This window comes from Oreochromis niloticus, linkage group LG7, assembly GCF_001858045.2.
Source record: "Oreochromis niloticus isolate F11D_XX linkage group LG7, O_niloticus_UMD_NMBU, whole genome shotgun sequence".
Taxonomy (NCBI): domain Eukaryota; kingdom Metazoa; phylum Chordata; class Actinopteri; order Cichliformes; family Cichlidae; genus Oreochromis; species Oreochromis niloticus.
Genome location: NC_031972.2, coordinates 29450096 through 29470771, shown reverse-complemented (window position 1 = coordinate 29470771; position 20676 = coordinate 29450096). Strand labels below are relative to the sequence as shown.

The window sequence follows — 20676 nt, the reverse complement described above, 5'->3', positions numbered from 1 at the left end:
AGGTAGTTTTTTGTTTTGTTTTGGGTTTGTTTGCACCAGTGTAAAACAAAATATGAGCAAATGTTCACAGCTGCTTAAGTAGAGGAAAAAAACAACAACAAATAAGTGATAATAATACATGCACACAAATAAGTGCTGAGGTCGAGAGGAAGGAAAAAACATAAAATACCACAGGAATAAGTTTCTGTTAAGTTGAAACGCTTTTTTCAGTTCACATTTGGTGCCGTGTCGTGTTCAGTGATGCTGCGGTACTCATTCCAGGCCATAGCGAGGATGCAATTAAAAGAAAACAGCTCCAGATGATAACAAGTGCAGGAAGTGTGCTAAAACATAGGTTTGAAAATCAAGCACTTTGCACCAATTAGCAAAAGGCCTTTTTTTGTCGATTAGTTTTTATGCCCCTTTTTTGGCTCTCAGCCCATTTTTACACATGACCATTGTTGGGAGGGAGAGAAGTTTCTGAAGCAATAGCACAAAAATGGATCACACAAGTTTTATGCTTCCAGAGGACTAAAAAGTGGAAAAATCCAATACAAGACTGCGGCTTTAAATGCGAATCAATATTTCGAGGACAAAGGGAGGCGGTGGGATTTTGGGGACGTGGAATGGGAGGTGCTAAGTTTAATAGAAAATAAATAAATAAAAAGGTCAGTGTGGCCTGAAGTTTTGAAAAAGCATTTGTGCCAACAATATTGAGTGTGGGGAATGATAACAGGTATGTACCTTTATCTTGAACTCTTGAGCACAACCTGGAGTGCTCTCCAGCAGCTTTAGTAGCCCTCCAGCAGCTGTAGCATACATCAGGAAGAATAGGAAAGACATCTGGGATGGCTCAATTCCAAAGACAGACCTGCTACACAGCCCGATTTCCTCTTTTAGTTCTGTCATGGAATAATACATACTGTAGACTTCACACATGCGATAATAATACACATTTTCCTACAATGACAGTATAAAATTGTAATAAGCTAACCAACACAGAATACACTGTCAAAAATAAAGAAAATGCAGCTTGCTCTGCCACATGAAAGAGCTACCTGAGAGCATGGTAATTATCACTTCTGCAATTATCCTGTCAAATGTAGATGCCTTTTTTAGTTTTCTCTCAATGAATCTGCCGATGCAGTGAGTCATTTGATTTGGCGTAAAGAATTTAATCATTAATAATCTATGCAGCATCCACAATGCAATATCTTGACAAATGCATGCCAGATTTTCTGACGGGGGAGATTCCCAGCGGATTAAAGCACGGTTCCATGCCACCATTATGCTTGCATGCATCATTGTGAGCAAATTCTTGCACATATTTTATTGGGACATTTATCTGCAGTGGAAACTATTTTCTTTCCTAATCTTGTTTTCTACTTTTTGAAGATGAGATATGAGGAACTCAAACTTGAATCTCTGGAGTCTCACCAGAGGAGCTCGACATGTTTGCTTGAGAAAGATTGAGGCGATGAGAAGGTTAAAGGCACTCTTTAAACTGACCTGCAGTCCAGGCGTGTTTCTCAATGTACGTGTGCAGCGTCATGCTGTCCAGTTCTTCAGCATTTGGAGTCTTTGAGGGATCCTGGACGCGTACTGTTGCGCACAGTCTGTCAATCTGAATGCAGACGAAAATCACCACATCACACCCACACATGATGGTTTACCACTGTGAACCAAAAGTATCCCATTGATAGAGATAATAACAGAAGAATAGCTCAAGGCTGCCAAATATGATTTTGCCAGTGCAATTTTCCCCACAGTATATTCTTCCTACTGGTACTCTAACCATTTATCTTGGACTCAAAATTTTCTGGTACTTTGCTTTGTGATAAATGCACTTTTGTCCTAGAAATCCCAAAACAGAAAACAAAGTATCATTACCATATTGATTTGAAACTTTTAAATTTTAATTGGATAATAAAATTAATTCTTTAAATATATGTTTGGTATACAAGAAATGAATCAAACTAAACATCATCGATTGGAACTGTAGTATTTCCAGATCCTTCTACTCTGACTGGGCGTACCGTAATGATAGAATATTACTGTGCAAGTCTCACCTTCCACAGGATCTGGGTGAAGTCCATTAGCACCACAGGGGACAGAGTAGGAATGCTGGTCTTATAGGTGCGAACTTTGGAAGTTGGCCCACCCATGTGGTGCACCTTTCTACCCATATTGAACTGTGGGTAGACTTCCAAGCCCAGCTCTTTTATGAGCTTCAACACGTGTGTTTGAGTACTGTAAGAGAAAGCATGCTGTTTTAAAACCATTGTTTTTGTCTTTCCAGTGTTTTACTGTGAGGTTTTCTGCTAATACATGGTCAAAATGTCATGTTTACTGTTTGTATAGAAGTAGACCTCAAACTTCTACGAGCTTCTACATTTCACTTCTCAGAGTTCAGATGTTTTCATGTGTTCAGGGACTCACTTAACCAATGTTGGGCTGTAGTTTCAAGATCACATTTCTAAACTAAGTAACAACGAAATTATGGTTTTATTAGCTGAAATTGTAATAACCTCATATTCTGTGAGCTGAGAATCATTTGCCATATTGACCTTTTAGTGTGGAGCCATGTATTTGTAATGCTTGCAGAATGTTGCTTGGCATTGAAATAATATCAATAATATTGATTGATTGGCAGTAAATGTTGCTCCAGAGTCTGCATATTTTGTCCAGCAATAATGTTACCTCTGCATATGTGCAAACCACTTGTTTTATTTTCACTAATGGGTGCTATCTTTAGAGCTGTCTGCTGATAATTAGTCAGAGGGTCCTGCTTTTTTGTTTACCCCAGAGGATTTCTGGAGATGAAACAGCAGGAGAGTTTCCTACTTCACCTCTGTCCACATCAGAATCCAAGGAAGTTGGCAGGTTTTCTGGGTCCTAGTCTTTTCTGTTCATTGTAAAGTTTCAGCATGTGTGCTGAAAGTGGTGCTTTATGAATAAAACTAAATTGAATTGATTTAAAGTAGAGACTGCATGTAACCGTATGAGTTGATTATTTAAAATCATTCTCAGCAATATCACTGATCAAACACTGAATTCTGAAAAAAAAACAGCCAGAGTAGGAAAATGAGATAGATGAGGCAAGTTTGAGAAATACTGGCTGTTGAATTTAAGCCTTATATGCTGTTTTGGTCGATTTTGACCCATTTTTGACATTTGATAGCAGTAAAAACGCCCAAAGTGTGATTTCTTTTTTACTGATGAATTTTAGATCTATCAGTAGTGTGAGTTAAATCAAGAAAAATTGTGGTTTTAGGGACTCTTGAAACTGTGACACTATGCATCGTGTCTGTGTGCATGTTTTATGCCACAGTGGTGACAGAGGTCAAGGGGACCTTGACACTGTCAAGAATTGTCTGTGTGCCCACTGCTTGTTGGTCTTTGGAGGATCACTGAGGAACCTCAAAACAGTGAAATGGTAAAACAACAAAGGAGTGATCATATATGGTGCATGTAAGGAACAGAGGGCAAAGGGTGCCTTGACACAGACACAAACTCTGTAATAGAGCAGTGCAGAGCTGCAGGATTTCTGGTTAAAATCCTGGCTGGGGCCTTGCTGTGTGGGACATGCATGTTCTCTCTGTGCCTATGTGAGTCTCCAGCTTCATTCCACAGTCCACAGAGGTAGATCATTTGCTTAACATTTATAGAATAAAGTGCTGTATGAATATGTAATTAAAGTGTGACTTGTAATTAAGTGTTTTGAGTGATTAGTAAAACTAAAGAAGAAATTATGTAAAAGTCGGTACATTATGTTACATTTAGACCTACAAGCAACTCCAATTGAATAGAACACATTTGAATCCCTTTATTATGCACTGAAATTAAAATGACAACTAACTGAGATTAAAATAGAGACCAAAAGACCATATCTATGTATATATGTGTGCGTGTGTTTGTGTTGGTAGATACATTGAAAAAGCTCCTCAGAAAAGGTTCAACTTCATCATAATTTTTTATAAGCAACTTAATAAGAGATGGTTAGGCTTGTACCGTTTAGTGAGTTAGCCAATAGGGTATTTATAGGATCTAAATATATTCTGTAGTGCAAAGTTTTGTATAGACACTAATTTTGAGGTAATATTTGGAAATGGGGAAAATTAACCCAAACCATGCAAAGGCACAAAATAGGAACGGTATATGAGGGTTAAGAAAAGGTTGGACACAAAGGTTAACACATAATAGCTAGTGGGAAACATTGAAAGAGAACTGGCCTTGAATACTTGTAAGGCTATGAAACCCTGCAGAATGCTAGTTTTTTTTTTTTTCTAGGTAGCTGTTTATTTGTGGATCTTTATTGCCACTGTAGCATGTAGTCTTGCTTTACACTGACAAAATACAGTTTTATGTTATGATGTCAATCTGGCAAAAGTGAACATGTTACATGTGCGTATGCATCACACCTCCATATGCATTAATACAAAAATGAAATGTTCAGTAGTACACTGTAAGAATACTGCTAAGAAATCCTGCAATACACACTTTGCGATCAGTTTCTCTGAGACTTTCACCCTGTAATCTCAGTATTACATTGCATTACATAAACAGTATCAAGTAACCTCATTCACATCAACCAATCCTATCCAAGGGTTTTCTTATAAGTGGGTATCTGCCAATACCTTAGCTGCCTGTGTTAACAACATCATAATCTAAATGCTCTGTCTGTGCCGTAAAGATAGTGTTTCCGTAAGCATTGCATTCACATATATTCACATATATTATTCTTTACATGATCATGGGAAGCTGGAGTCAGTCCCAGCTCTCATTCAGCCAGCATTTGTCACTGTCTGTGCTGTCAGGTGTCAGTGGTAATCATTGTACAACTAGGCCATTCAACAATAGGCAACAATCTGTTGCAATTATTGTGGATAAATTTCATTTGTTTAGCTAAGGTCTTCATTTTCTGGGTAATCTTGCAAATCCCAGTGACTCAGTCGAAACATCTTCCTTTTCCAGAGTAACACATTTGCATTTGAGTCATGTTCACTGTAATTCTACTGCATTTCTGTTTCTACCTTCAGTATTAATGTATTTATTTGATCAACATTACCTTCCTACCCACTGCCCTCCAAGGTCCCAGCGATCAACATCATTGGCTGCTGGTAACTTGACGGTCACTGTGCGCCCTCCCACCCGATCTGCATGACACAACAGACATAATCCTGTTATAACAGTTCAATAATTCTTGCTTGATTATATAATTCTGCATTACAAGTTACCAGTTGCCTTTAAATATCATGAAATTTTACAAACCTTTCCCTTCCAGAATCAGTATTTTCATAGCGGCGTCCCTTTTTTTAAGCCAGTGAGCTGCACTCAGTCCAGAAAGTCCAGCACCAACGACTATAACGTCCCAAATTTCCGCAGTCATAGCTGAGTTTAAGCCACTTTCTTTAGTGCCAACTTAGCGTGTCCTGGTAAACTGAGGATTCAGACACTCAAATCCAGCCTGTATTCCCTTTTCTTCTCTGTATCAATTAGGTTATCTTATGTTGCAAAGCCTGGGCGACTTTCACAATAGTGCACTTTGGAACTGTGAACAAGTGAGCTTGTGACCTAGTTGGCAAAGAGTCGGCTGTGCAAATTCCAGCAAATAAAGCCAAGAGAAGCGTTTGATTCTTGAACAGTAGAGACATTGTCAGATATAAAATCTTTGTAAGACCATGTTTAGGAAAACTTTAGGCAAATTTTCAACTATGAATCTTGGAACATTCAAACATACATACATACAGAGAATGGAGTAATCAGTTGTAAGTCAGAAGCAGAATTGGCACTATAGAGCAAGAGCAATATTATGCAAATAAAATGTGACTTTGAACTTGGAGAAGAATAGATAAGAAGACTGGATAAGACTTCACCCAGTTGCTGGAGACAAAACTGAAGGGAGAGAGACCCACAAACAAGCAGCTGCTGAAAGCAGCTGCAATGAAGTCCAAGCAGAACATTTCAAAGGAGGAAGCACAGTAATATTGGGGGATGTCCATGGGTTCTAGACTTCAGGCAGACACAGACTGAGAAGGATTTTCATCCAGTTATTAAAAATAATCCTTGTATTACTTTGACCAATTAGTTTGGAGTCTCTGAAAATGGGGGCCTGGTGTATAAAAATGGCTGTGATCTGTAAACAGATAATGCAGTGCATTTGTTAAACCCCTTGAATTAAAGATGAAAGTTGATACTTCAATCACCTCTTGATTGTTGGATTTAAAATCCACTGTGCTGGTGTACAAAGGCAAAATCACAAAAACGGAGTCATTGTCCAAAAACCTGTGGGTCTAACTGTATTATCTCCATATAAATGTGTCCAGGCTTTGAAGCAGTTCTCAATGTGAAAAATAAACGAGTAAAGAAAATTCAGTCAAGTCAAGGCCACAACGGTGTACTCTGCAACTTTTACGGTTTGTTATGAAATAAAACCTGATTCTTTCTGAGTCTCTTTTCTTGGTTAAAATGACAAGGACGTTCAGATCATTATGCAATAAAAAGGACTGCTTAAAAATGACTTCTGAGACACAGCAAGTGAAAACCATACCAACAAGTGTGTAGAACAAGAAGGGCTTGCATGTCTGTACAAACAATGAAAATTCCTCTTGTACTGGTTTGGATCTTATGTCTTTGAGTCCATCTGTCTCCATTTGTGCCAAACCTCATATGGAGGTGTTCAGAGTTTCTAATTTCTTAGCCAAAACCAAAAATCTGGCACATCGTTTACTCTTATTTTTATGGCAGTTCTTTATTTTCCTTTTAATTTTATTTTGTGGTCAGAATGATCACTGCTGTTTAAAAGCAAGTTCTCAGAAGACTGGAACACTGAGCAAATAAATGAACAGTTTAAGCTTCACATGGGAATGGTTTCCAATGGCTTTATTCCACTTTTTTATTACAGTTGTTTTCATTCCAAGACAACAAAATTACCCAGACAATAAAAAGACAAACATTTATTTGTACCTACAGCAGATGACAAGCATTTGTTTAGAGATGTTTCTGTGTGCCTAACAAATGTAAATTAAGGTTCCTCTTCGCCTCTTTTCATTCCCTTACCAAACAGGTTAACAAAAGACAGGATGTCCACATCACTTCACATAATAATGTTGCACAATAACTTTAACTATGTACACTGATGTTCTAAAATCTGTTTTTTTGGTTGTTTTTTTACATTTTTCAGCCATCTGTCCAGACAAAAATTCCTCTTAACTAAAACTGACCCCTTTTCAAAGTAGTTAGCAGTGTGTAAACAAAAATTGCAGATTAGTTTGTCACGGTGTAGCGTTTTCAAATTAATGGCTCAAACAAAAACAAAGGATCAAGGGTTGCGTGGCCTTTGATAGGGCAGCGTCTAATTTGATGAATTGATAGACATCAGAGATGTTGTCAGTGGCTTTATCTTGATGTTGTTACTGTTCGCTTATTCATATTTTATAATTTGTTCAAATAGTTTGACAACTGAAACAGAAAAAATAGCCAACTTTATTTTAATATAGCCACTGGGTATCACAGTGTAGATGGCACTAGAGCAAGAGGAAACTGAACAGAGGTGTAATATATCGACATATGGTTAAGGTTTTATCGCTCGTCTTGTTTTTTTGATCATTAACTACCTGACAGTAACTTGCACTTTGGATATGTGAGGGTCAAGTGAAGAAGGCCTCAACCACACAGGTCTAGAGACCACTGGTTGATGAGAAAAAATATGTGTTCCCCAAATGGTTATAGTTCATTTAATGAAGATTATGTGTGAGTTTAAAAAGGAAGATCTGCAATCATTCATCTTTCCTCCTTTTTATTCCATAATTGCGTTGCACATGTGCAATGACTACAAAAGGCTAGTCTATTCCTGGGTGTTTGGCTCCTAGTCTACTCTTTACTTCACTACTCCTTTCCCTTCCTGTCAAACTTAATACTGTCAACACTTGTCCAATCATATTCTTGCCTGCCTTGTTTGAGCCAATCAGCCTCTACTCTGTGTGTTTTAAATCTGTCCTCTTCATCATTCTCCTTTACGGGCTTCATGCAACCCATGTCCTCGACATTTCCACTTCATCTGAGTCACTCAGAGCTCCATTCAAGAATCCATCTTCATCTTGACCACCACGAGCAACTATAACCACTGGCATTCCATTTTGCCATAATGGGCCATCAGAGTCTAATTGCTAAATGCATCAGTTTCCCTATCTCCAATCATGTTCAATTCTTCCAAATGATCTCTCCTTACATGTTCCTTAAGTATTTACAGAAGAGTTGGATTCTTCCATCCAAACTATAGGCTACCTACAGCAAACCACCAAAGCAATCACAAGGTTTTCAATCGGGCATCCTCATTGCGACCAATTTCACTTAGCTGCTAAATAGCAGCTGTTGAATAGCTGATGACACTGCACTGCTCTTGTGATAAGCTTGTAGATAAACAACTATTTCATAAGGATTTGGTCAGATGATGACAAAGGTCTCTACGGAATAATATAGGAAGACTAGTGTGGATGCAAATTTTGTGCAACTTATTGCAAACATTTTCTGCAACTTTTTGTAGAGATTTAGACATTAATATCTCATAGACCTTATAATTTCCTTTTAAACTTTACATGTCTAAATGTCCAGTGACCTGTACCCTACCAATCAAAACCATCAGTCAGATTAAATTTCCAGTCATTTGTATTGCAGCAATACCAACGCAGCATCTCACCAACCATATAACAGCGTAGTAAGGAACTGCTCTGTATCTATCTGGAAACTATTCTGCATAAATAGCATATTATCATACTGGTACTTACTGAGTGATATGCAATGCTGAATCTAATCTAACTTCATTGTGCAGGGTGCGTAGATTCCAGAGGAAGTCCTGAACAGGTTTCGTAAAAGGTTCACATTAAAGTAATTTGGAAAAGGGGAGCAGTGACAGTTTCATGCTTTTAAAGCCCTTAAATGTAATTTCTTCCCACAGAATCCAACCTATTTCTAGACAAGTAATTCCTTTTTTAAAGCAGTTACTCAGAAAACTTTACAGTGTATTCTCAAAGTTTGAAATGAGTGGGTGTGCAAGGTCAAAGAGAAGGTAAGCTGGGTTTTAGATGTTTTTTCTCATAGTGTTCTTTATCGAATAGTGGCCATGGATAAAATGACTTTTTAAAACAGGCACAGAGCATTTAAAATAGCAGAGAAAATTCATATATAGATTTTAAAGAAGTGTTATATATGTTATATATGTATCCTCCTAAGACCTGAACTCTTTCATGGCATGCATTTGTAATTTCTCTTTGCTATTTGGGCTGATTGGGACCTCATGAATGTAAAAACCGAGAATTACCTGATTTTTTTTTAAATATTTTTTATTAAATATTTTTTTTACCTCAATTTTGTTTCTGTGAAAAATGAGATCCACATATAAGGACATTCGTTTTAAATTTCGACAGAACAGTGGCAGTATAATAGTCCTCGTAAGTGGATATCAGCCCATTGTAGAGCAACATTTAATATTTTGGTCTAGACAACCCAAAATGTGATGTCCACATATGTGGACGCCAGGTCCTTGGAGGGTATAATACAGTTCACATAAAGCACTTTATCCTCTGCCTCTCATGTGTTTTCTTCATGTGCCTGCTGAAGAGTACCCCACCTTTTCTTGTAGCACAGACATGAGCTTTGCAGGGGTTTTTTTAAAGGAAAGAAAAAAGAAAGCAAATAATAAAAAAAAGTTTTTCATCACTTTAGACGTCACGTACTCTTTTTTTTTTTTAAATAGCTTTTAATTTGAAACCATGGACATTTGACAAATGGGAGGTGTTTAGGTAGTGTATACAACAAATAAGGTGTACAGTTATTGTGTGTTTCCAGGAAGTTCTTTTTTGGGTGGTGGGGGGTGGTATAAAAACAAGCCAAAAAAAAATCAATAAAAACACATTTAATGGGTAATAGGAGACTGAACAGAGACAGACAACTTGGACAAAAAACACACAAAGCTGACTGTAGACAAAGCAGCAATTTGTGGCAGGTGATTTGCTTTCAGTGGAGTTCAGCTCTCTTCAAATTAGCACCCTGAGTTTCCCAGCCATTGTTTGCGCCTTCAGTTTCTCTTGTTTACAGAGAGATTGTATTGCATTGTTATTCAGCTGCCTGGACACTGATTTCCTGAAGCACATTTTGATTGGTTTTCTAAAATTGTACATAATTTGTATTCATTAACTTGTGATTACAAAGGGAAGAACGGAGGGTGTTAAAAGCAGTATTAACAGCTGAATAGCAATATCAAGGTAACCTTTTGTTAAAGTGGTCACTATCCAATCAGAAAGCTTTATGGTAATGAGGAAGGGCTACAAGAGGAGCTCGCATTAAAGCAAGAGCAACAGGTATCACACTGCTGTTGTTCCTTTGTATTCCACAGATAGATGTGTGTGTAGCACCTCCATTCAGGTAATATCGGTATAAAGTATCTATATGAATACTTAATTTATTTTTATTTTTTTTTACATGTGACGTATAAACTATATATTTGAGGACACTGTACTCATTATTTTGGCCAGCTACTAGCGACTACTAAAAAGGAACAGTATGTTTAGACAAAGCCGCACTCAGTTGAGAACAGGATTTTACCTCAGCTGCCCACCCTGGCTCTCTGTGTTCTTGTTATGTGCTGCAGTTCTCTTGAGCTCAGGTAAGTACACAGACTGAATCACGTGAATCTACCTATGCATGCATACATGGTAAATATGGTGTATTTATCTACTGCATAAAACTGTTTTAGAAAAACTAACATTAAGTAAGGCATATTTTTATGGACAGTAATTGAGACCTTCACATCTATTCTCTATTGAAGTCTGCTGAGACATAGAGCTCAGTGGTGTTAGTTTTCCATGTTACCATGGTGCCTGGGCTGTCCAATCAGAGATTATGTTTGGAGATGATTGTTGACTCCCTAATGTTCCTGGGACTCACATATGTGCGACGTTTATGTGTGTGTGTGTGTGTGTGTGTGTGTGTGTGTGTGTGTTTTTCCTTCTTCAGGGTGCGGCTCTTATACTGGGCAGGTCTTCTTATTTTGACTGAGAAGTATATTTAAAAAAGTATATTTTATGTACTATAGACAAACAGAATTATCTGAAATGTAGTTTATGTTTATGTACTTTTCCCCCCTAAGCACTTACAGTTGTGGTCAGAAGTTCACATGCACTCATGGTTATGAATATCATGGTAATTTGTTTTGGCTTTTTAATGATTTATTTGAACTCTTGTTTTTCTGGGATGTAATGATCATATAGCATGCACCTTTAAGAATTTTTGGGGGGATTTTCTCTAGCCCTCACAGGGTCAAATGTACACATACAGGGTCAAATGTATTCAGACATTCACTTAAATCTTTTATTAAGTGGTGCTGAAGGCTCTAAAGTGTACTTTAACTTCTCAGTAGTGATCATGATTGACTACAACGGGTGGTTTCTCTTTGCCCGCATAAAACTTGTTTGCCATCACTCATTGGACTGACAAATATCATAAACAATGAGAAAGTCCAAGGAACTCAATTAAGATCTGAGCTTGCAGAAATTTGGAAGGTCTCTTAGAGACATTTCTAAACAATTACAGATTCCAGGATCAATGGAATCAAACAATTGTACATAAGTACGAGGTATACAAGTGTGTCATCCAGGGGTGACGCAGCATGAACTTGAAACTGCTGGAACACCACTGTCACTGTCCACAGTGAAGCAAGCTTTACATCGCCATGAAATGAGAGGGTGCCAACCAAGAAAGAAGCCCCTGCTCCAAAATTGACACAATCAAGCTCAACTGAAATTGTGCACTGCTCTTATGGACAAGCTAAATGTCTTCTGGAGAAACTTTCATCATCAGACAAGAAAAAGATTAAGGTATTTGGCCAGAATGATTAAGGTGTGTTTGGAGGAGTAAAGGTGGGGCTTTCAAACCTAAAAACACTATACCAGCTGTCAAGCATGATGGTGGTAGCATCATGCTCTTGGGCTGTTTTGCTGCCAGTGGTACTCATGCAATGCAGAAAGGGGATAGTTATTTTTCATTATTCTATCTTCAGATTCTTCAACTCAAATCAACAGATGATTGAAACTTCGACAGAAGTTTCAGCATGACAATGTTCCCAGACACACATCAAAACTGATTTTGGAATGGTTAAGGCAGGCTGAAATCAAGCTTCTGGAACGGCCTTGCCAAAGCCCCGACCTTAACCTTAACCCTACTGAATATTTGTGGACTTCAATTAAAAGCCAAGTCCATTTAAGTTGCCAGGAAACCAACCAACATAAATAGACTATCAATTCTAGATAAAATCCCAGATACATTTTGGGGATTTTATCTAGAAAAAGGTTTCTTTGCAGTTTTTTTTTTTTTCACCTTTTGCAACTAATTCCAAATGTTTGCATACCACAAAAGCCAGTTTTTCTTGTTGAGCTTGAATATGCTGGCCTTGTGACAGAGCCAATACAATGATGCAAAGCTCTTTGAGATTAGTTTTGCCAAGAACAGCATAGAGTTACTTATTCTCTGAATCTCATTTTTCTTCTGGAGGGCTGCTTTAAAAAAAAAAATGTAACCAGTCTTAAATATTTCTTAATTTAATTTGTCCAAGTGCTTTTCATATCCCTTTGTGATATTTGGCTAAAACAATTATGTTTTTGTACTCAGCCTTCCTTTAACAAAATATCCTGAATCATTAGATGTGGAGACTGTAAACTGTGGCCCAGTAAGTGTGAAAATAGGATATTTATCACTGACAACAAAAAGAAGGATTAGATTAGAATCAGTATGTGTGTAATTAATTTATTTTTACTTACAACTGGCACGGCTGTAATTAAACGGCTAGCAGAAACTTCTTAATTCTTTATTTATTGCAAAACAATATACATGGAGGAGGCTCTGATGAGAAATCAATCAAATACAGTTTATACAAGAGATGATAAAATAATAAGAATCCCTCTAAGGGTATTGTGTGCCTTCTTATAACCAAAGGTTTTGGACCAGGGGTGAATATTAGAAGTGGGACAAAAAAAGAAAATTGAGAGTAATCTTACTACTGTTATCATTTCATTAGAAAGTCAAATAATGATAAAAGATTAGTTGGGGAACATACAGAGTGACAGGGGTGGAGGGTTTATCATGATGAATGTTTTGCTGTGCTTTTATTACCATATTTTACATTGCTGTCATTTGTGTGGAAATATTCTGGTATAAAGGTGGCATATGTAAACCTTGGGGAATGTAGATATTACTAAGAATAGGGTTTGTTGCAAAGATTCCACAGGAGATGGATAGAGGATTTAGTATTTCAGTTTTGTTCTAGATTGTAAAATATAGATATTCTGCATTGAATACTATGCTTTTTTTCCCTGTTAAAATTGCTAATATGTCTCTTGGGCAGGTGGAGGGATGGGGAGTAGTGGCAGCCTTGAAAGACAAAGAGTGACCTGATGTTGTCTTTCCAAAGTTGTGTAGCTGCTGCACAGAATGAAGTAGGGTGATCAGAGCTAACTAGTGTATTTTGTACACAATATGGTAATATTTCTGATATGAATCTAAATTTAAGTTCTGTACTTTGTTTTTGATTCCACAAGTTGGCAGCTGATGATGATGAAGTTCAGTTCTCATTTAGTTTTGTTTTTTTGTTTTGTTTTGTTTTATTTATTTATTTATTTTTTTGAGGGACAGATGTTTATTAGTTCTCAAGATGCAGAAGCAAGATCCGGGACGATAACTGCAAAATTAAGTTTTGACTGGCTGGATGATTTGAGTTGCAGATATTCCAGAAAATGTCTGCTTCTCATGCCATTACCTCTTGATGAAGCAGGAGAATGAGACCAGGGTATTAATTTGAGAAATGTGTTGAAGATGTGTGATACATTTTTCATACAGTGTACATCAAATGTTAGAGTAGAAATAGATGGTGCAACCTGTCAGTTATTGTTGCTGTTAATGTTTTGAAACAATGCTGTTTGAGTGTCTGACGGGAGCATGCTTGATCTGAAACTAAGATGTCTTTACAGACTGTTTGATGTCTAACTGGGTGTTATCTGATCATTTAAGACGTTTTCATTTTATGATGAAAATGATTAAAAACACAGTGCTTCTTGTCCTCTTTTGTTTTTGTTTGTTTGTTTTACGTTTTTTTGGAAGGGTTGTCTGTTTAATTCTTGATGTCTTGTTTTTCTTGTAGAATTTTGAAAGTATTTAGGAATTATACGGTTGGCAGCCGGACGAGTTGAGATAACTGACTATATAATTTATTTTTAGAAGATATTGATGTTTTAACAATTGGAATTCAGCCTGTGATGAATAGTGGTAGATTGATCCAGTGCTCAAGGTCATCATTTATTATTTTAAGTAGTGGAGTGAAACTGAGTCCAACCAGCACTGACAGCCAAAGGAAGGCATTGATGCCTGAGTATGTGATGTGACCTGTGCATTATGGGATTGGTAGTGTATGGGCTGCCACATTCCAACTGTGACTGTATAGGAGGACAGAAGATTTATTCCAGTAAATTGAGTAATCAGAGATTTGGGGGGGGGAAAATCCAGAAAGCTCTATCGTCTAATGCACTACCTTATGATGTTTATTTAATGTTTGCATTCCTTTGATGCAAGTGTTCTGAATTTTTTAAGAGCTGGGATACACGCAAGGCTTGCAGGTGACATCCAAGGGCCCACAGACCATCCGTAAGGCAGAGGGAGAGAGTGTGACTTTGGGATGCAGCTACAAACCAAGCCCTCGTGACACTGGGGAACTTGACATCGAATGGTCTGTGATCAGTCCAGACACCACACAGAAAGATCAAATGGTAAGATGCAACTTGATATCGACCCAGACAATACTATCTATAAAATGCATACAGGATGAATTTATTAAATTGCAGTATTCAGACGTTTTGTTATTTTATGCCATTTCAAATGTTTGGAAACATTTGGTAGTGTTTTGGATCTAAGTACCAGTTATTTTTGAGAATATGTTCTTTGGTACAGATTATTCCAGTTAAAAAAAAAAAAAATCTACAGTTAAATAGTTCCACTCTTCGCTTATTATTCATTAACTCTTTCAGATTGTATTCTTTCATGTTAAAGTTGAGTCATGCCTATATTTTTGCATGTCAATTCGACCAGCTGTAGCACTCAATAAAAAAGACTGGCATGCCCTTCACTGAAGTGCATTGAATGTTGTCTCCATTTTCCCATTAAATTATTAGTAAATCACAAATGCATTTTCAATAATAGCATCTGAAATTGTTAGCAAATGATTTGAACACGAAGGTCCGTGAAATGAAAGAGTTCAACATCTCTCACCAAACTCAAACAAGAATTCTGAATACAGCTAAGCCAACTTATTATTGTTGCTGTTCTTGTTACACCACAGCAGATCATCTGTTTGAATCTCTTCCTGCCCTCTACATCCTTGCCAGCCACCTGCAAATCTTCTCTCATCACACCCATAAACCTCCTCTTTGGCCTTTTTCTTTTCCTCTGGCATGACAGCTCCCTCTTCAACATGCTTATCCCAGCATACCAGGTCTCGTTCCTCTTCACATTTCCAAACCAGCTCAATCTTGCCTCTCTTACTCCTTCCCGCATCTGTCAATCTCACCTGAGCTGTTGCTCTGATATACTCGCTCTTAATCCTGCTTATCATTTTCAGTCCCAATGCAAATCTTGGCAATCTTTAACTCAGCTGTCACCATCTCTGACCCACATAGGAGAGCTGTGCTAACTACCATCTTGTACACCATCCCTTTTGGTAGCCTTTTGTCATTAATCACTCTATTCACCAGAAACTGCATGCACCCCTAATTAGGTGTCAGAAAACCACTTCACAAAACAATCCCTAAATCTTTTAATCTATTCGGATTTCACGTCACCTTTTTCTATTCTAAATCTCATGTGGTGCACATGCACCCTAAACCTCTAAGTCTAAACTAATATTCATTCAAGGAGACTGGAGAGTTGATGAACTCTCACTACCTTTTAATTTCACAGGAATTAGTTGTTTATCCCATTTGCCTTTTAAATTAAACAAGTCATTAGTGTTTAAGACTTCTCTCCCTATGCAAAGCCGACACAATGATTGACTAGATCTACTATGTATAATGTACCAATATTAAAAACATTGTAAAATTCTGGTTCAAGTCAAAATTGAATGTGATATATTGTAGTTTTACGCATTAAGTAGTAGAGGCTTTGCTCCTAATTGTAAACTAGTAGACCTATTTATGCACATTTCCAGCTCCATGTCTTTATTCTTGTTCTTTACTAGGGGGTGGTTTTGCATAATTCACAGTTCACAATAATCACCATTTGCCTTATTCTGGGCTTTGGTACTGATTTTTAGTTCTGTCTAAAGAAAAGCAGTTTTAGTTTCTGTCTCTTACAGGCCACTCTTCCTTTTAGCCAACTTTCTTCTGACTGGCTGACAAAGGTTTGAACAGCTGGCAGATGGAGCTGGATCTAGAACTGTGACTGAAATGATGGATATCTTTTTTGACTGACATCATACAGAGACAAGAGTAGAAAACATGTGGAGCACATATTGCATGATTTGTTTTTGTCTTATAGAGGTGACTTTTACTCAGTGACCTCATCACTTTTGCCATGTTTAGTGAAAAAAAAAAGGAAAAATCAGAAAATAAGGAACAAATAATAGGTCCACTTTAAAGAACTTACAACCAGCTAATGAGCACACAACTCTAATATCTGACCAAAAAGTGTATATAGATATGTTAATGTGCGATCAAACAATTTTCATTTATAAGTCTTGCAAATGGGAAAGATCCTGTCATCCATATAAAACCAAAACCTGAAAGCATTCATTTTGAGTTGTTTCTCTTTTTGATGATGTGCAGATACGCTACAGATCTCCCTGATTTGTTCTTGGTTAAATGAGGAAAATAAAATCTAACTGCATTTCCATTTCTTACTAACTAGTTATTATGCCTTTTGGTGCTTGGCAGGTTTTTGGGGTTTTTTTTGCTGCTCCCTGCTGTTGCTGGAAATGAGACTGATGAGTGTTGTGAAACTGAGCCACAGTAAACGTGCTTTAAAAGTAAAACACTGAACTAAAAGAGATTTTTAGAGACCCTCTGAGGTCCAGGTTTGGTGGTAATTCAACCAACCACTCATGTTACATTTAATTTAATAAGACTGCATGTGACATTAACACCATGTCAGTCACTTGCTGAATTCGCTTATACTTGTCTTTATTTTTTCCATCAGCTTGTATCCTATACCGGTGGCACTAAGTACTTCTTTGGTAACCATGCATTTGAAAAAGAGCTCAGCTTTGCTGCTGGTGATCCCTCGATGGGTGACGCTTCACTGTCGATTGCTCTGCTGTCACCTGCTCACACCGCTACCTACCAATGTAAAGTGAAGAAAGCACCTGGAGTGGACATGCACAAGATGTCACTGGTGGTAATGGGTAAGACCAGGCTTTAGGTTGCATCTTGGGGTTACCCTAGATGTCAGCTAGCTGCATTATTTATGTCCATCACCTTTCCAAACTGCAGTGTTCTTGGTGTTTAGTACTTCAGGAGGCACCTATTCTATTTAAGAAGTTAATATTGCCTTGTCGTGTCATAGTGTGATTGAGGATGGAGAATGCTAGGGATAGGGTGCGACAGAGGCAGGTCATCTGCTGCGGTGACCCCCTAAAGGGAGCACCCAAAAGAAGTAGTAGTAAGAAAAAATAATTTATCTGATGACAAGTGAGTCCCTAAATTTGTGTTGAATGGGCCGATTTGATCTAGTGCTTAAACCATTTAATCTGCAATAAAGTTTCCCTGCTTTGTTAGAACATGCATTTTACTCCTTTTTATAACGCATTACAAAACCAATCACTTAGAACTTATATTTTTTTAGAGTCCAGTAATTAATTGCGGGATAGTGAATACTTGCATGATTGAATTACACAATCTGAAATGAAGGTTCACTTACTAGCTTTCTCTGGACATCAGTCTTCATCAGTAGATGGAGTTTGCTGCGAATAGAGGCCGGTGTGTTTGCAATTTTACAAATGGAAATGAATGAACTGAAGGAAGATGGCTTTGTCTAAAACTAATGACACTTCACTAAGAGCCATTTGTCAGTGTACTGAATCTTAAAGTTTGCCAGTTGGGAAAAGGAACTTACTTAGTCAATCTCATCTATTTTGAAGACTGAGCAGTAACTGGGGTGGAGGACAGTCACCTCGCTGCCAGACTTACAGTTGAGTATGGTATTAAATAATGTGTCTCATTATGGAGCAGATAATTGATGCAGTCCAACTCCCTCAGAAGTCCTGTAGAACCTACATCCAAAAGTCTAAACTCAGAGTGTACAACTTATTGTACAACTGTAGTGATGAAACATTCTTCAAAAAATCCAAGTTTGCAGGCCATCTCGCAGCTAGGGTCTCAGGATAGGAAGGAAATAACATATATTATTGGTTTGCAGTAATGTTTCAGTTTAATAAAACATTTTTTTGGTTGAAAATGACCTGAAGAACGTAATCTATCCAACCTGGGACCAAATTACCTACCTATCTGCCATAGCCTGTGTTATTTCTCCAATATTTTCCAAGAAGCATTTAAGTGTTCTAAAATTCCAGATAACATCACCTCCCTCCTCAATGAAACGTACACATTGTTAAATAAATATCCATACCACACTCTTTTATGTCAGCAGATAACCCATAGCTATTTTCTTGCTGACAGCAACACAAGGCAGTCCTGAGAGCAATTCATTTTATAGATTAGACTCCTTGTGTAATCGTGTATAGCATAAGTGGTTTGAAAAAAATATCCTGAGAAATTGGCGGGCAGAGTTTTGTAATTCTTCTTTCACTATGTAAATTGTGCAAATGTGCAACATGCTCAGAGTATTGTGTAACATTTTCAGTCTCACCCTAATGGGTAGCAATTTCGATCCTCTCACATTTCTTCAAAACAAGATGGCATTGGTGTCTAAATTGTTCAGCCTTGCCATCATTAGCCGTCAAGCTTTAACTCCATAAGGATTTTGAACATTAATTTGTCTTGGAGATGTGCTTTTTTTGGGTTGATTCATAGAATTTATAGCACATCTGAGTTGGAAAACAAAAACAAAAAACCCTCTATATTGTTTGTATATGTGGCAAAACTCAGTCAAAAAGGTTCCCCCTTTTTCATCCTAAAGCTATAAAGCTGTGCTGTTTATTTCTTTTTCTTTCCCTTTTCCTTTGAAGAAATAGAATGGAAATGGCAATGGAAAATTATCCATTTGTTGTATGATTTCAGAGAAGCCGTCTGTACCTAAGTGCTGGGTGGAGGGAGGGGAACTGATTGGCAATCCTGTGTCTCTGCACTGCGAGTCTGCAAAAGGCTCCACTCCCTTAAAATACACATGGAGGAGAGAAAGAGCTGGCTCCATCCCTGATGGAGCCGCACAGAGTAAGTGTGACCTCTGCTGATGTCACAATGATACTGCACATCAAAGAGAATACGTGCATGCTCGAGAGTCTGTGTATGTGTATATGCGTGTGTTGGAGTTTGGAGGGGTGGGGGGCGGGTGCCTTGGGACTGAGGCACTGTATTATTTGATGCTGTGTGAGCAAAAACTCAATGAAAATCATTTTCTTTGTGAGCGTCCATTATTTGCTAACTTTGTCACCTTTTTTCCAAAAAAATACATTTTTTTCATTTTGTATGCTGATTGCTTACATGGCAAAACTCCTGGGTGGCAATATTGGATTATAACATAAACCCTGCAGCTTATTTTAATCAAGACTATTATAATGGTGGCATTTTACCATTTTACTTGCATTTCTCCCCATTAGTTCTCACTCTACAACAAGAAACATTTCCTTGTTCTTCCCAAACATATTTACTGCAAACTACATTGATCAGTGCCTTATATAAGCAGGAAACGACAAACAAACTCTGTTTGCATGCATACGTAATGAAAATCTGCTCCAAACCTGCATACTAATGAGCTTCATGTTTTTTGTTTTTTCATGTAGAGATGGCAGTTTGATCAATTTTCATTTGAGCACCTTATAATGTACAGTATGTATACCCTGAATTAATCTATGCTTGTTGGCGCGTGCTCATTTAACCAGACAGTGTGACCGGAGAGCTGAAAATCAGCAACCACTCAGAGAGCTTTGCAGGGATCTACCTTTGTGAAGCAAACAATGCTGTTGGAGTAGAAAGCTGCATGCTGAACCTGAAAGCCAACAAACGTAAGAAAGCACACTCACACAGACTGCTTGTGTTCACATGCATGACGGATGACGCACACATCAGATCATGAAAGACGTGGATGTTCGAGTTCATCCTCTTAAATCTCCTCTCTTTGTAGCTGTGCCAAAATCTCCTCTTTGCTGTGCTTTTCACACACTGTAACATTAGTGTGACGTTCTTTTTATGCTGTCTAACGATGATGGGAGAGGGACGCTTTCTGTGAGAAGAAAAACATTTATTCGCTGAAAGTTTTTAGCCTTCTGCTTTTCATCGCTAACTTTTTTTTGGTGTTAAATCACAAATTCACGCAAGTGTAAAGCTATGATAATTCTTCTTCCAGCAGGTCTGCAGACCCTGTTGGCTTTCTTCAATGCAGATGAAATAAAGCAAAGGCAGTTTCAAAAAAAACAAGTGGACTAATTAAATATAAGCAGAAACACTACTCAATTTTAAGTGAGATGCCTTAAATGAGGGCAATCTATGT

General features: G+C 37.7%; 2 protein-coding genes across 2 annotated transcripts in view; one reads left to right on the top strand and one right to left on the bottom strand.

Moving 5' to 3' along the window:
* si:ch211-127i16.2 (probable flavin-containing monoamine oxidase A) overlaps positions 1-5525 on the bottom strand; it is a 40285-nt gene extending 34760 nt beyond the window's left edge. The window contains exons 1-5 of the mRNA XM_003440238.4: positions 5251-5525; positions 5048-5135; positions 2049-2229; positions 1489-1603; positions 724-881 (exon numbers count right to left, since the gene is read on the bottom strand). Coding sequence (XP_003440286.1) covers positions 724-881; positions 1489-1603; positions 2049-2229; positions 5048-5135; positions 5251-5368 — 660 coding nt within the window. The 5' untranslated portion in view covers positions 5369-5525. The remainder of the gene's footprint in view (positions 1-723; positions 882-1488; positions 1604-2048; positions 2230-5047; positions 5136-5250) is intronic.
* Positions 1-20676, top strand: part of vsig8a (V-set and immunoglobulin domain containing 8a) — a 74345-nt gene that overhangs the window by 44563 nt on the left and 9106 nt on the right. The window contains exons 2-5 of the mRNA XM_005470395.4: positions 14614-14789; positions 17209-17413; positions 19248-19400; positions 20069-20191. Coding sequence (XP_005470452.1) covers positions 14614-14789; positions 17209-17413; positions 19248-19400; positions 20069-20191 — 657 coding nt within the window. The remainder of the gene's footprint in view (positions 1-14613; positions 14790-17208; positions 17414-19247; positions 19401-20068; positions 20192-20676) is intronic.